Source organism: Rhinopithecus roxellana, chromosome 1 (genome assembly GCF_007565055.1).
Source record: "Rhinopithecus roxellana isolate Shanxi Qingling chromosome 1, ASM756505v1, whole genome shotgun sequence".
In the NCBI taxonomy this organism is placed as follows: domain Eukaryota; kingdom Metazoa; phylum Chordata; class Mammalia; order Primates; family Cercopithecidae; genus Rhinopithecus; species Rhinopithecus roxellana.
In genome coordinates this window covers 195143261-195156512 of record NC_044549.1, presented here as the reverse complement: position 1 = coordinate 195156512, position 13252 = coordinate 195143261, and the positions used below count along the sequence as shown (strand labels likewise).

At 39.9% G+C, this 13252-nt stretch overlaps 1 protein-coding gene across 8 annotated transcripts in view; it reads left to right on the top strand.

Annotated features, from left to right (window-relative positions):
- ULK4 (unc-51 like kinase 4) overlaps positions 1–13252 on the top strand; it is a 703273-nt gene that overhangs the window by 315326 nt on the left and 374695 nt on the right. For all 8 annotated transcript variants that reach the window (XM_030935299.1, XM_030935309.1, XM_010374299.2 and 5 more), the window contains one exon: positions 12003–12051. In XM_030935299.1, the coding sequence (XP_030791159.1) occupies positions 12003–12051 (49 nt within the window). The remainder of the gene's footprint in view (positions 1–12002; positions 12052–13252) is intronic.

Sequence of the window (13252 nt, the reverse complement as noted above, 5' to 3'; positions counted from 1 at the left end):
CCAGAGATTCTGGTATGTTGTATCTTTGTTCTCATTGGTTTCAAAGAACATCTTTATTTCCGCTTTCATTTCGTTATGTACCCAGTAGTCATTCAGGAGCAGGTTGTTCAGTTTCCATGTAGTTGAGTGGTTTTGATTGAGTTTCTTAGTCCTGAGTTCTAGTTTGATTGCACTGTGGTCTGAGAGACAGTTTGTTATAATTTCTGTTCTTTTACATTTGCTGAGGAGTGCTTTACTTCCAATTATGTGGTCAATTTTGGAATAAGTGTGATGTGGTGCTGAGAAGAATGTATATTCTGTTGATTTGTGGTGGAGAGTTCTATAGATGTCTATTAGGTCCGCTTGGTGCAGAGATGAGTTCAATTCCTGGATATCCTTGTTAACTTTCCGTCTCGTTGATCTGTCTAATGTTGACAGTGGAGTGTTGAAGTCTCCCATTATTATTGTATGGGAGTCTAAGTCTCTTTGTAAGTCTCTAAGGACTTGCTTTATGAATCTGGGTGCTCCTGTATTGGGTGCATATATATTTAGGATAGTTAGCTCTTCCTGTTGAATTGATCCCTTTACCATTATGTAATGGCCTTCTTTGTCTCTTTTGATCTTTCATGGTTTAAAGTCTATTTTATCAGAGACTAGGATTGCAACCCCTGCTTTTTTTTGTTCTCCATTTGCTTGGTAGATCTTCCTCCATCCCTTTATTTTGAGCCTCTGTGTGTCTCTGCATGTGAGATGGGTCTCCTGAATACAGCAGACTGATGGGTCTTGACTCTTTATCCAGTTTGCCAGTTTGTGTCTTTTAATTGGAGCATTTAGTCCATTTACATTTAAGGTTAATATTGTTATGTGTGAACTTGATCCTGCCATTATGATATTAACTGGTTATTTTGCTCGTTAGTTGATGCAGTTTCTTCCTAGCCTCGATGGTGTTTACATTTTGACATGTTTTTGCAATGGCTGGTACCAGTTGTTCCTTTCCATGTTTAGGGCTTCCTTCAGGGTCTCTTGTAAGGCAGGCCTGGTGGTGACAAAATCTCTAAGCATTTGCTTATCTGTAAAGGATTTTATTTCTCCTTCACTGATGAAACTTAGTTTGGCTGGATATGAAATTCTGGGTTTAAAATTCTTTTCTTTAAGAATGTTGAATATTGGCCCCCACTCTCTTCTGGCTTGGAGAGTTTCTGCCGAGAGGTCTGCTGTTAGACTGATGGGCTTCCCTTTGTGGGTAACCCGACCTTTCTCTCTGGCTGCCCTTAAGATTTTTTCCTTCATTTCAACTTTGGTGTATCTGGCAATTATGTGTCTTGGAGCTGCTCTTCTCGAGGAGTATCTTTGTGGTGTTCTCTGTATTTCCTGAATTTGAATGTTGGCCTGCCCTACTAGGTTGGGGAAGTTCTCCTGGATGATATCCTGAAGAGTGTTTTCCAACTTGGTTCCATTTTCCCCCTCACTTTCAGGCACCCCAATCAGACGTAGATTTAGTCTTTTTACAGAATCCTATGCTTCTTGTAGGCTTTGTTCATTTCTTTTTCTTCTTTTTTCTTTTGGTTTCTCTTCTCACTTCATTTCTTTCATTTGATCCTCAATCGCTGATACTCTTTCTTCCAGTTGATCAAGTCGGTTACTGAAGCTTGTGGATTTGTCACGTATTTCTCGTGTCATGGTTTTCATCTCTGTCATTTCATTTATGACCTTCTCTGCATTAATTATTCTAGGTATCAATTCTTCCACTCTTTTTTCAAGATTTTTAGTTTCTTTGCGCTGGGTACGTAATTCCTCCTTTAGCTCTGAGAAGTTTGATGGACTGAAGCCTTCTTCTCTCATCTCGTCAAAGTCATTCTCTGACCAGCTTTGATCCATTGCTGGCGATGAGCTGTGCTCCTTTGCAGGGGGAGATGCGCTCTTATTTTTTGAATTTCCAGCTTTTCTGCCCTGCTTCTTCCCCATCTTTGTGGTTTTATCTGCCTCTGGTCTTTTATGATGGTGACGTACTGATGGGGTTTTGGTATAGGTGTTCTTCCTGTTTGATAGTTTTCCTTCTAATAGTCAGGACCCTCAGCTGTAGATCTGTTGGAGATTGCTTGAGGTCCACTCCAGACGCTGTTTGCCTGGGTATCAGCAACAGAGGTTGCAGAAGATAGAATATTGCTGAACAGCGAGTGTACCTGTCTGATTCTTACTTTGGAAGCTTCCTCTCAGGGGTGTACTCCACCCTGTGAGGTGTGGGTTGTCAGACTGCCCCTAGTGGGGGATATCTCCCAGTTAGGCTACTCAGGGGTCAGGGACCCACTTGAGCAGGCAGTCTGTCCATTCTCAGATCTCAACCTCCCTGTTGGGAGATCCACTGCTCTCTTCAAAGCTGTCAGACAGAGTCATTCGGGTCTGCACAGGCCTCTGCTGCTTCCCCTGTTTTTTTTTTTAGCTGTGCCCTGTCCCCAGAGGTGGAGTCTTCAGAGACAGGCAGGTTTCCTTGAGCTGCTGTGAGCTCCACCCAGTTCGAGCTTCCCAGCGGCTTTGTTTACCTACTTAAGCCTCAGCAATGGCGGGCGACCCCCCCAGCCTTGCTGCTGCCTTGTGGTTAGATCGCAGACTGCTGTGCTAGCAATGAGGGAGGCTCTGTGGCCGTGGGACCCTCCCGGCCATGTGTGGGTATCATCTCCTGGTGTGCCCGTTTGCTTAAAGCGCAGTACTGGGGTGGGAATTACCCGATTTTCCAGGTGTTGTGTGTCTCAGTTCCCCTGGCTAGGAAAAGGGATTCCCTTCCTCCTTGCGCTTCCCAGGTGAGGCAATGCCTCGCCCTGCTTCAGCTCTCGCTTGTTGGGCTGCAGCAGCTGACCAGCACCAATTGTCCAGCACTCCCCAGTGAGATGACCCCAGTACCTCAGTTGAAAATGCAGAAATCACCGGTCTTCTGTGTCGCTTGCGCCGGGAGTTGGAGACTGGAGCTGTTCCTATTCGGCCATCTTGCTCCGCCCCCCCCAGATTTTTTTTAACTAGAAAATTACTTAGCTTGAATTCTCTTTTTATTTACTCAGGAATAATTTATGTAGCTCTAAATCATGTTTAGAGCTACATAATTAGTGAAATCAAAGAAGAAAAATTGTTATGGTGTATTGTATTCAGAAGAATGTGAGAATGAAATGTTAGCATTTATAGTCAAAGAGACTTAAGAGGTAATCCAGTCCAGCCTGCGCATTATGCAGAGACCTGGAGAAGAACTAGCTGCAATTCTTAAGAAGGAATTAAGATAGTTTTGCATGGTTATGCCTTAGTAGAATATAGTTTAAAATACTACCATCAAAGGGCCTGTGTTGTGAGCGATGCTCTGGAGCTTCCAGGTACCATTGGAGAAGTTGTGGCATTTATTTCTTCTGACTTCATTGGCCTTGATTGCCAGGGCAACTCTGAGATGTATGTGCTTGGCTATTTTAGCCCAGGACTAATAATGGTATATATCATAAAAATTTAAGAAGACAAATTTAAGGAAACTGAGGAAGAAGACTGTGAATGTGCTGAGCCTGAAGTTGTTCGTGGTTTTGAGTCTGTGCATTTACTGTCCTACCTAGGCATGATGTAAGGAGCCTCAGCCTCACATCTAGGCCTTCATTGCCCAGGAAAGAGAGAAAATATATTCATGCCCAGGAAAGAGAGAAAATATAAATGAACTTAACATTTGTCACCAAAACTTTTTTCATTGAAACTACAGAACTGATTACATGTATTTATTTTTAAAATTTATCAACATTATTTATTTAAAATTATATTTTATTTTTAACTGACAATTATAATTGTGTATTTATGGCATAGAGTGTAATGTTATGATATGTATGTACATTGTGGAATAAGTAAATCAGGCTAATTAATGTGTCCATTACTTCATGTACTTATCATTTCTTTGTGGTGGGAACACTTAAAAATCTACTCTTGTAATAATTTTGATATACATACTACACTATTATTAACTAACTCATTCCTCCTGTCTAACTTAACTTTGTACCTTTTGATTTATATCTCTCCTTTTCTTGTCCACACCTTCCCACTCTGCTAACAACCATTCTACCCTCTACTTCTCTGAGTTTGACTTTTTTAGAGTCCACGTATAAGCGAGATCATGTAGTATTTGTTTTTCTGTGCTTGGCTTATTTCACTTAGGACAGTTCATCCATATTGTCACGAATGAGAGTTTCTTGTTTCTCTAAGGCCAATGAGTATTCCATTGTGTACATATGCTGCATTTTTTTTCTATTCATTCATCCACTGATGGGCATTTAGGTTGTTTCCATATCTTGGCTATTGTGGATAATGCTGCAATGAATAGTAATCACATTTATTTTTGCTAGACATCAAGGTAGACTTTCTAAGTGCTTCAGTCTTTGTTAAATCTCTGTATCTCATTTTCCCTTCACAAATATATGTAAACACTGTGATCTTTTTTGGTTAGTCTCATAGGCTTTTCTTTTATCAATGTATTATCATAGACAAATAAACTCCTGGGGGGCCAGATGTTAAAATTCCCTTTCTATCCATGAGCATTTAATCCTACTATTAAATATCTGGTATTTTCTATGAAATAGACAAACTGCACATACCTACAACATATGCAACATGTTTGTCTCGAGCTCTGTAATTTATCATACAAAATTCTAATAAAATAGTAGAAAGGAATATGATTTTATTTTATTTTTTGGACTGAAGCAGGAACCTGCAAACTATAGCTCTCCTCAAACATGGCCCACTGCCTGTTGTTTATAAATAAAGTTTTATTGGAACATTCCCATGTTCATTTCTTTCTGTATTCTTTATGGCTGCTTTTACTTTATGATGACAGAGTTGAGTAGTTGCTATAGAGACCATGTGGCCTGCAAAACCTGAAATATTTGGACTATTAACTATTTGGACTGTTATAGAAAAAATGTTTGCTGAACCCTGGACTAAAAGAGTATTTAGAGATTCAAATATTGTTCTTTTTTTATTTTAATTTAAGTTTGGGGGTACATGTGCAGAACACGCAGGTTTGTTACATAGGTATACATGTACCATGGTGGTTTGCTGCACCTATCAACCCATCATCTAGGTTTAAAGCTCCATATGCATTAGGTATCTGTCCTAATGTTCTCCCTCCCCTTTCCCTCCACTCCCCAACAGGCCCTGGTGTGTGATGTTCCCCTCCCTGTGTCCATGTGTTCTCATTGTTTACCTCCCATTTATGAGTGAGAACATGCAGCGTTTGGTTTTCTGTTCCTGTGTTAGTTTGCTGAGAATGGTGGTTTCCAGCTTCATCCATGTCCCTGCAAAGGACATGAACTCATACTTTTCATGGCTGCATAGCATTCCATGGTGTACATGTGCCACATTTTCTTTATCCAGTTTATCATTGATGGGCATTTGGATTGATTCCAAGTCTTTACTAGTGTAAATAGTGCTGCAGTAAACATATTGTGTGCATGTGTCTTTATAGCAGAATTATTTATAATCCTTTGGGTATATACCCAAATGGGTCAAATGGTATTTCTGGTTCTGGATCCTTGAGGAATTGCCACACTATCTTTCTCAATGGTTGAACTAATTTACACTCCCACCAATAGTGTAAAAGTATTCCTATTTCTCCACAGCCTTGCCAGTATCTGTTGTTTCCTGACTTTTTAATAATTGCCATTCTAACTGGCTTGAGATGGTATCTCATTGCGATTTTGATTTGCATTTCTCTAATGACCAGTGATGATGGCTCTTGTTCATATGTTTGTTGGCCACATAAATGTCTTCTTTTGAGAAGTATCTTTTCATACCCTTCGCCTGCTTTCTGATGAGGTTTTTTTTTCTTGTAAATTTGTTTAGGTTCCTTGTAGATTCTGGCTGTTAGACCTACGTCAGACAGAAAAATTGCAAAAATTTTATCCCATTCTGTTGGTTGCCTTTTCACTCTGAGGGTAGTTTCTTTTGCTGTGCAGAGCTCTTTTGTTTGATTAGATCCCATTGTCAGTTTTGGCTTTGGTTGCCATTGCTTTTGGCGTTCTAGTCATTAAGTCTTTGTCCATGCCTATATCCTGAATGGTATTGCGTAGATTTTCTTCTAGGGTTTTTATGGTTTTGGGTTTTACATTTAACTATTTAGTCCATCTTGAGTTAATTTTTGTATAATGTGTAAGGAAGGCGTTCAGTTTCAGTTTTCTGCATGTGGCTAACCAGTTTTCCCAGCACCATTTATTAAATAGGGAATACTTTTCCCATTTTTGTTTTTGTCAGGTTTGTTGAAGATCAGATGGTTGTAGATGTGTGATGTTATTTCTGAGGTCTCTGTTCTGTTCCATTGGTACATATCTGTTTTGGTACCAGCACCGTGCTGTTTTGGTTACTGTAGCCTTTTAGTATAGTTTGAAGTCAGATAGCATGATTCCTCCAGCTTTGTTCTTTTTGCTTAGGATTTTCTTGGCTATACAGGCTCTTTTTTGGTTCCATATGAAATTTAAAATAGTTTTTTCTAATTCCATGAAGAAAGTCAATGGTAGCTTGATATGAATAGTATTGAATCTATAAGTTACTTTGGGCAGTATGGCCATTTTCATGATATTGATTCTTCCTATCCATGAGTATGGAATGATTTTCCATTTGTTTGTGTCCTCTCTTATTTCCTTGCACAGTGGTTTGTAGTTCTCTTTGAAGAGGTCCTTCACATCCCTTGTAAGTTGTATTTCTAAGTATTTTATTCTCTTTGTAGCAATTGTGAATGGGAGTTCACTCATGATTTGACTCTCTGCTTGTCTATTGTTGGTGTATAGGAATGCTTGTGATTTTTGCACATTAATTTTGTATCCTGAGACTTTGCTGAATTTGCTATCAGCTTAAGGAATTTTTGGGCTGAGACGATGGGATTTTCTAGATATATAAAAATGTCATCTGCAAACAGAGACAATTTGACTTCCTCACTTCCTGTTTGAATACCCTTTATTTCTTTCTCTTGCCTGATTGCCCTAGCCAGAACTTCCAATACTATGTTGAATAGGAGTGGTGAGAGAGGGCATCCTTGTCTTGTGCCAGTTTTCAAAGGGAATGCTTCCAGCTTTTGCCCATTCAGTATGATATTGGCTATAGATTTGTCATAAATAGCACTTATTATTTTGAGATATGTTCCATCAATACCTAGTTTATTGAGAGTTTTTAGCATGAAGGGATGTTGAATCTTACTGAAGGCCTGTTCTGTATCTATTGAGATAATCGTGTGGTTTTGTCATTTGTTATGTTTACATGATGGATTACGTTTATTGATTTGCATATGTTGAACCAGGTTTGTATCCCAGGGATGAAGCCAACTTGATCGTGGTCAATAAGCTTTTTGATGTGCTGCTGGATTCAGTTTGCCAGTATTTTATTAAGGATTTTCACATTGATGTTCATCAGGGATATTGGCCTGAAATTTTTTGTTGTTGTTTTTGTTGTATCTCTGGCAGGTTTTGATATCAGGATGATGCTGGCCTCATAAAATGAGTTAGGGAGGAGTCCTTCTTTTTCTATTGTTTGGAATAGTTCCGGAAGGAATGGTACCAGCTCCATTTGGTAGAATTTGGCTGTGAATTTGTCTGGTCCTGGGCTTTTTTTGGTTGGTAGGTTATTACTCCCTCAATTTCCAATCTTCTTCCTGGTCTATTCGGGGATTTGAGTTCTTCATGGTTTAATCTTGGGAGGGTGTATGTGTGCAGGAATTTATCCATTTCTTTTAGATTTTCTTGTTTATTTGCGTAGAGTTTTTTGTAGTATTCTCTGATGGTAGTTTGTATTTCCATGGGATCAGTGGTGATATCCCTTTTATCATTTTTTATTGTGTCTATTTGATTCTTCTCTCTTTTCTCTTTGTCTAGCTAGTGTTCCATCTGCTTTGTTAATCTTTTCTAAAAACCAGCTCCTGGATTCATTGATTATTTTGAAGGGTTTTTCGTGTCTCCGTCTCCTTCAGTTCTGCTCTGATCTTAGTTATTTCTTGTCTTCTCCTAGCTTTTGAATTTGTTTGCTCATGCTTCTCTAGTTCTTTTAATTATTATGTTAAAGTGTCGATTTTAGATCTTACCCGTTTTCTCCTGTGGGCATTTAGTGCTATAAATTTCCCTCTAAGCACTGCTTTAGCTGTGTCCCAGAGATTCTGGTACATCGTGTCTTTGTTTTCATTGGTTTCAAATAACTTTATTCTGCCTTCATTTCGTTATTTATCCAGTAGTCATTCAGGAGCAGGTTGTTCAGTTTCGATGTAGTTGTAGGTTCGATGTAGTTTGAGTAAATTTCTCAATCCTGAGTTCTAATTTGATTGCACTGTGGTCTGAGATACCATTTGTTATGATACCCATTATTTTGCATTTGCTGAGGAGTGTTTACTGCTAATTATGTGGTCAATTTTAGAATACATGCTATGTGGCACTGAAAAGAATGTATAGTCTGTTGATTTGTGGTGGAGAGTTCTGTAGATGTCTATTAGGTCTGCTTGGTCCAGAGCTGAGTTCAAGTCCTGAATATCCTTGTTAATTTTTTGTCTTGTTCGTCTGTCTAACATTGACAGTGACTTGTTAGAATCTCCTACTGTTATTGTTGGGGTTCTGCGTCTCTTTGTAGGTCTCTAAGAACTTGTTTTATGAATCTGGGTTCTACTGTATTGGGTGCATATATATTTAGGATAGGTAGCTCTTCTTGCATTGATCCCTTTACCATTATGTAATGCCCTTCTTTGTCTTTTTTTGATCTTTGTTGGTTTAAAGTCTACTTTGTCAGAGACTAGGATTGCAACCCCTGCTTTTTTTTTTTTTTTTTTTTCCTTTCCATTTGCTTGGTAAACATTTCTCCATCCCTTTATTTTGAGCCTATGTGTGTCTTTGCATGTGAGATGGGTCACCTGAATACAGCACCCCAGTGAGTCTGGACTCTTTATCTAATTTGCCAGTCAGTGTTTTTCATTTGGGGCATTTAGCCCTTTTACATTTAAGGTTAATATTGTTCTGTGTGAATTTGATCCTGTCATCATGATGCTAGCTGGTTATTTTGCACATTAGTTGATGCAAATTCTACATAGTGTCATTAGTCTTTATATTTTGGTGTGTTTTTGCCGTGACTGGTACCAGTTTTTCCTTTCCATATTTAGTGCTTCCTTTAGGAGCTCTTGTAAAGCAGGCCTGGTAGTGACAAAATCCCTCAGCATTTGCTTGTCTGGAAAGGATTTTATTTCTCTTTCACTTACGGAGCTTAGTTTGGCTGGATAAGAAATTCTGGGTTGAAAATTCTTTTCTTTAAGAATGTTGAATATTGGCCCCCACGCTCTTATGGCTTATAGGGTTTCTGCAGAGAGATCTGCTGTTACTCTGATGGGCTTCCATTTGTAGATACCTGACTTTTCTCTCTGGCTGCCCTTAACATTTTTTCCTTCATTTCAACCTTGGAGAATCTGACCATTATGTTTCTTGGAGTTTCTTCTTGAGGAGTATCTTAGTCGTGTTCTCTCTAGTTACTGAATTTGAATGTTGGCCTATCTTGCTAGGTTGGGGAAGTTCTCCTGGATAATATCCTGAAATATGTTTTTTAACTTTGTTCCCTTCTCCCCATCACTTTCAGGTACACCAATCAATCATAGGTTTGGTCTTTTCACATAGTCCCATATTTCTTGGAGGCTTTGTTCATTCCTTTTCCTTGTTTTTTTCTCTAATCTTGTCTTCATGCCTCATTTCAGTAAGTTGATCTTCAGTCTCAGATATCCTTTCTTCCGCTTGATCGATTCGGCTATTGATAGTTGTGTATGCTTCTCAAAGTTCTCATGCTGTGTTTTTCAGCTCCATCAGGTCATTTATGTTTCTCTTTAAACTGGTTGTTCTAGTAAGCAGATCCTGTAACCTTTTATTAAGGTTCTTAACTTCCTTGCATTGGGTTAGAACATGCTGCTTTAGCTCAGAGGAGTTTGTTATTACCTGCCTTCTGAAGCCTACTTCTGTCAATTTGTCAAACTTATTCTCCATCCAGTTTTGTGCCCTTGCTGGAGAGGAGTTGCAATCATTTGGAAGAGAAGTGGCATTCTGGATTTTGGAATTTTCAGCGTTTTTGTGCTGGCTTTTCCTCATCCTCATGGATTTATCTACCTTGGATCTTTGATGACCTTTGGATGGGGTTTTTGTGTGGGGGTTTTTTATGTTGATGTTGATGTTGTTGTTTTCTGTTTGTTACTTTTTCTTCAATCAGTCCCCTCTTCTGCAGGTCTACTGCAGTTTGCTGGAGGTCCACTCCAGACCCTGTTTGTTTGGGTATCACCAGTGGAGGCCACAGAACAGCAAAGATTGCTGCCCGCTTATTCCTCAGGAAGCTTTGTCCCAGAGGGGCACCGGCCTGATGCTAGCCAGCGGTCTCCTGTATGAGGTGTCTGTCGACCCCTGTTTGGAGGTTTCTTCCAGTCAGCAGGCTTGGGGGTCACGGACCCACATGAGAAGACAGCCTGTCCCTTAGCAGAGCTGGTGCTCTGTGCTGGGAGAATCCCTCTTGTCAAGATCATTAGCTGTTCTCTTCAGAGCTGGCAGGCAGGAACAATTAAATCTGCTGAATCTGTATCCACAGCCGCCCCTTCCCCCAAGTGGTCTGTCCCAGGGAGATTGGGGTTTTGTCTGTAAGCCCCTGAGTTGGGCTGTTACCTTTCCTACAGAGATGCCCTGCCCAGTGAGGAGGAATCTGGAGAAGCAGTCTGGCTATAGCTGCTTTGCCCTGCCCAGCCTCCTTAGCACTGTCAGGGAAAAACCACCTACTAGTCTCAGTAATGGCAGATGTCCCTCCCCCCACCAAGCTCCATCACCCCAGGTTGACTTCAGACTGCTGTGCTGGCAGTGAGAATTTCAAGCCAGTGGTTCTTAGCTTGCCGGGCTCCCTAAGAGTAGGACCCGCTGAGCGAGACCACTTGACTCCCTGGCTTCAGGCCCCTTGGTTCTGTCTAGATGGGTTTCCAGGCGCTGCTGGGGTATGAAAAAAAACTCCTGTCGCTACCTCTAGCTTGGTGAATGCCCAAACAGCCGCCCAGTTTTGTGCTTGAAACCTAGGACCCTGGTGTTGTAGGCACATGAGGGAATCTCCTGATCTGCAGATTGCAAAAACTGTGGGCAAAGCATAGTAACCCGGCGGGGTAGCACAGTTCCTCACGGCTTTCCTTGGCTAGGGGGAGGGAGGTCCCCAGCCCCTTGTACTTCCCTGGTGAGGCGACGCCCCGCCCTGCTTCTGCTACCTCTCTGTGGGTTGGACCCGCTGCCTAACCAGGCCAAGTGAGATCAACTGGGTACCTCAGTTGGAAATGCAGAAATCACCCGCCTTCTGTGTCGGTCTTGCTAGGAGCTGCAGACCAGAACTGTTTCTATTCGGCCATCTTGGCCCCTCCCTGGATGTCACAAATACTGTTCTTAATCAAAACTGTGACTTTTGAATGATTTAGGTTTTATCAAGGCTGTTTTCTCTTTTATGAAAAAATTCTTCTATTACAATTGATGTCAATTGATAACTAAATTTGATGAGGGAAAGTGCCTAGTGTCTACCAGGTGATTGGTGTCTAATTTTTTAAAAATTAAAGATCATTAAAATTCATCATACATTAATTCATTAATGCTGAGAAGACAGCTAATGAGGCATATATAAAGAATTACAGTATGTCATTTTATCATTTAACAGTGCAGAGAGGGTTGGTTACATTATTTCAGATGATATTACCTATTTTGATAGTCTTTATAATAATTGTGAATTTTAATTCTTACATTAAAAATACCAGTCTATTTGAGATTTTACTTGCTACACATCAGTAAGGCTAAGCTAGTAGTCACTTGCAAAAAAGCCTCATATTTCTTGTTTAATAGCTATAGTTGTGTCTTAGAAATGAATGTTTAATCATACTATTTCTTAGTCATGGAATTTTAGCAATAAAACATGGGGGCTGTAGTGCTTTATATCAGACCATCAGTGTAAATATGAATTGTCTAATGTGTACCCATCTTTTTATCTTTTTTTTTTAACAGACTTGTGGAAGAAAGCAAACTGATCCCACTCATTTTTGAAGTAACTCTGGTAAGAATGGAAATGTGCATTTGAAATTCAAATGAAATTTTGAAATTGTAAAGATTTTAACCATGTTGTATGACTGTGTTGCTAACCCTGACTCTGCCCTGAAGGATTGTATGTCCATCATCATCACACTTAACCTCACTGGACTTCAGCTTCCTTATCTATAAAGGAATGCCAAGCTCTGAAATTAATGTAGTGATACTGGTTAATGACTGCCCTCTTTCCACAAATCTTTTACATTTTAGCTCTGTTGTATTACACAATGTATATTTTCTGATGTAGATTACTTTATCTGAAGTTGGTTTGTATAGAGAGGGAAGAATGATTATTGCTACACTTCAATATGAATTTTCTGGTGCTCAGTATGAAATCCTCTGACTTTGCAGTTACTGGGTACTAGATCAGCAGTTTTATGCCTGTGGTCAGAAAGTTGTCTTCTTCAGAACTTAGAATAGCTTAGCTTCCATACACCATTTTTCTGTTCACAGAATACAATTTAATTTAAAACCATCTGTTAAAGAAAATCTTTCCTCTGTGTTTCCTATGTGTAGAGAATAAAATGGGATGCAGGGTCAACTTTCTTTGTCTCTGATAAATCTCTATGCCAAATACAGATCTGTGAATTAGGTTGAAAATTGAGTTGGTTCTTGCAATCAAGTGTCCATTGCCAAAGAAAGGTTCTCTTGTGCCTGGGTGTGTTATCCTCTTCTCCTAAGTACTTTACCTCCCTAGCTCAGTAACAGCACAAGGCACAACAGAGGGGGCGCTTCCCCAGCCAGATCAGCCCAACTTACCTTGGTCATCAGTGGGGGAGCATTAGTTGTGATAGTCTGATAACCATACACGTGGGAAATCAACTTTCCTTAATCATCTTAAAATAGTATTCTATAAATCATTTGTGTTCTGTCATGTCCATATGGTGAAAAGTTTATTTTTCTTAGCTACAGATTTTCAGAAGAGCTGAGTGGATTTGCTGAGCTGTTTGCATTGGATGGGGAGTAGAAATGGGAATGGGTACTATTCCCAGAGCACGTTCAGGTGACAAGATGACAGCTGCCTTGATGAGTGGAACATGTAAAGTTAGTGCCTGGACTGTGAGTTGCTTAGAATTGTAAAAAGGGATTTTAGAGAAAGGATAGAGAAGAGGCAGATGAAGAAATGTGGCGATCAAGAGCTCTCTAATGGAGATGTTAAAGTTTCACCA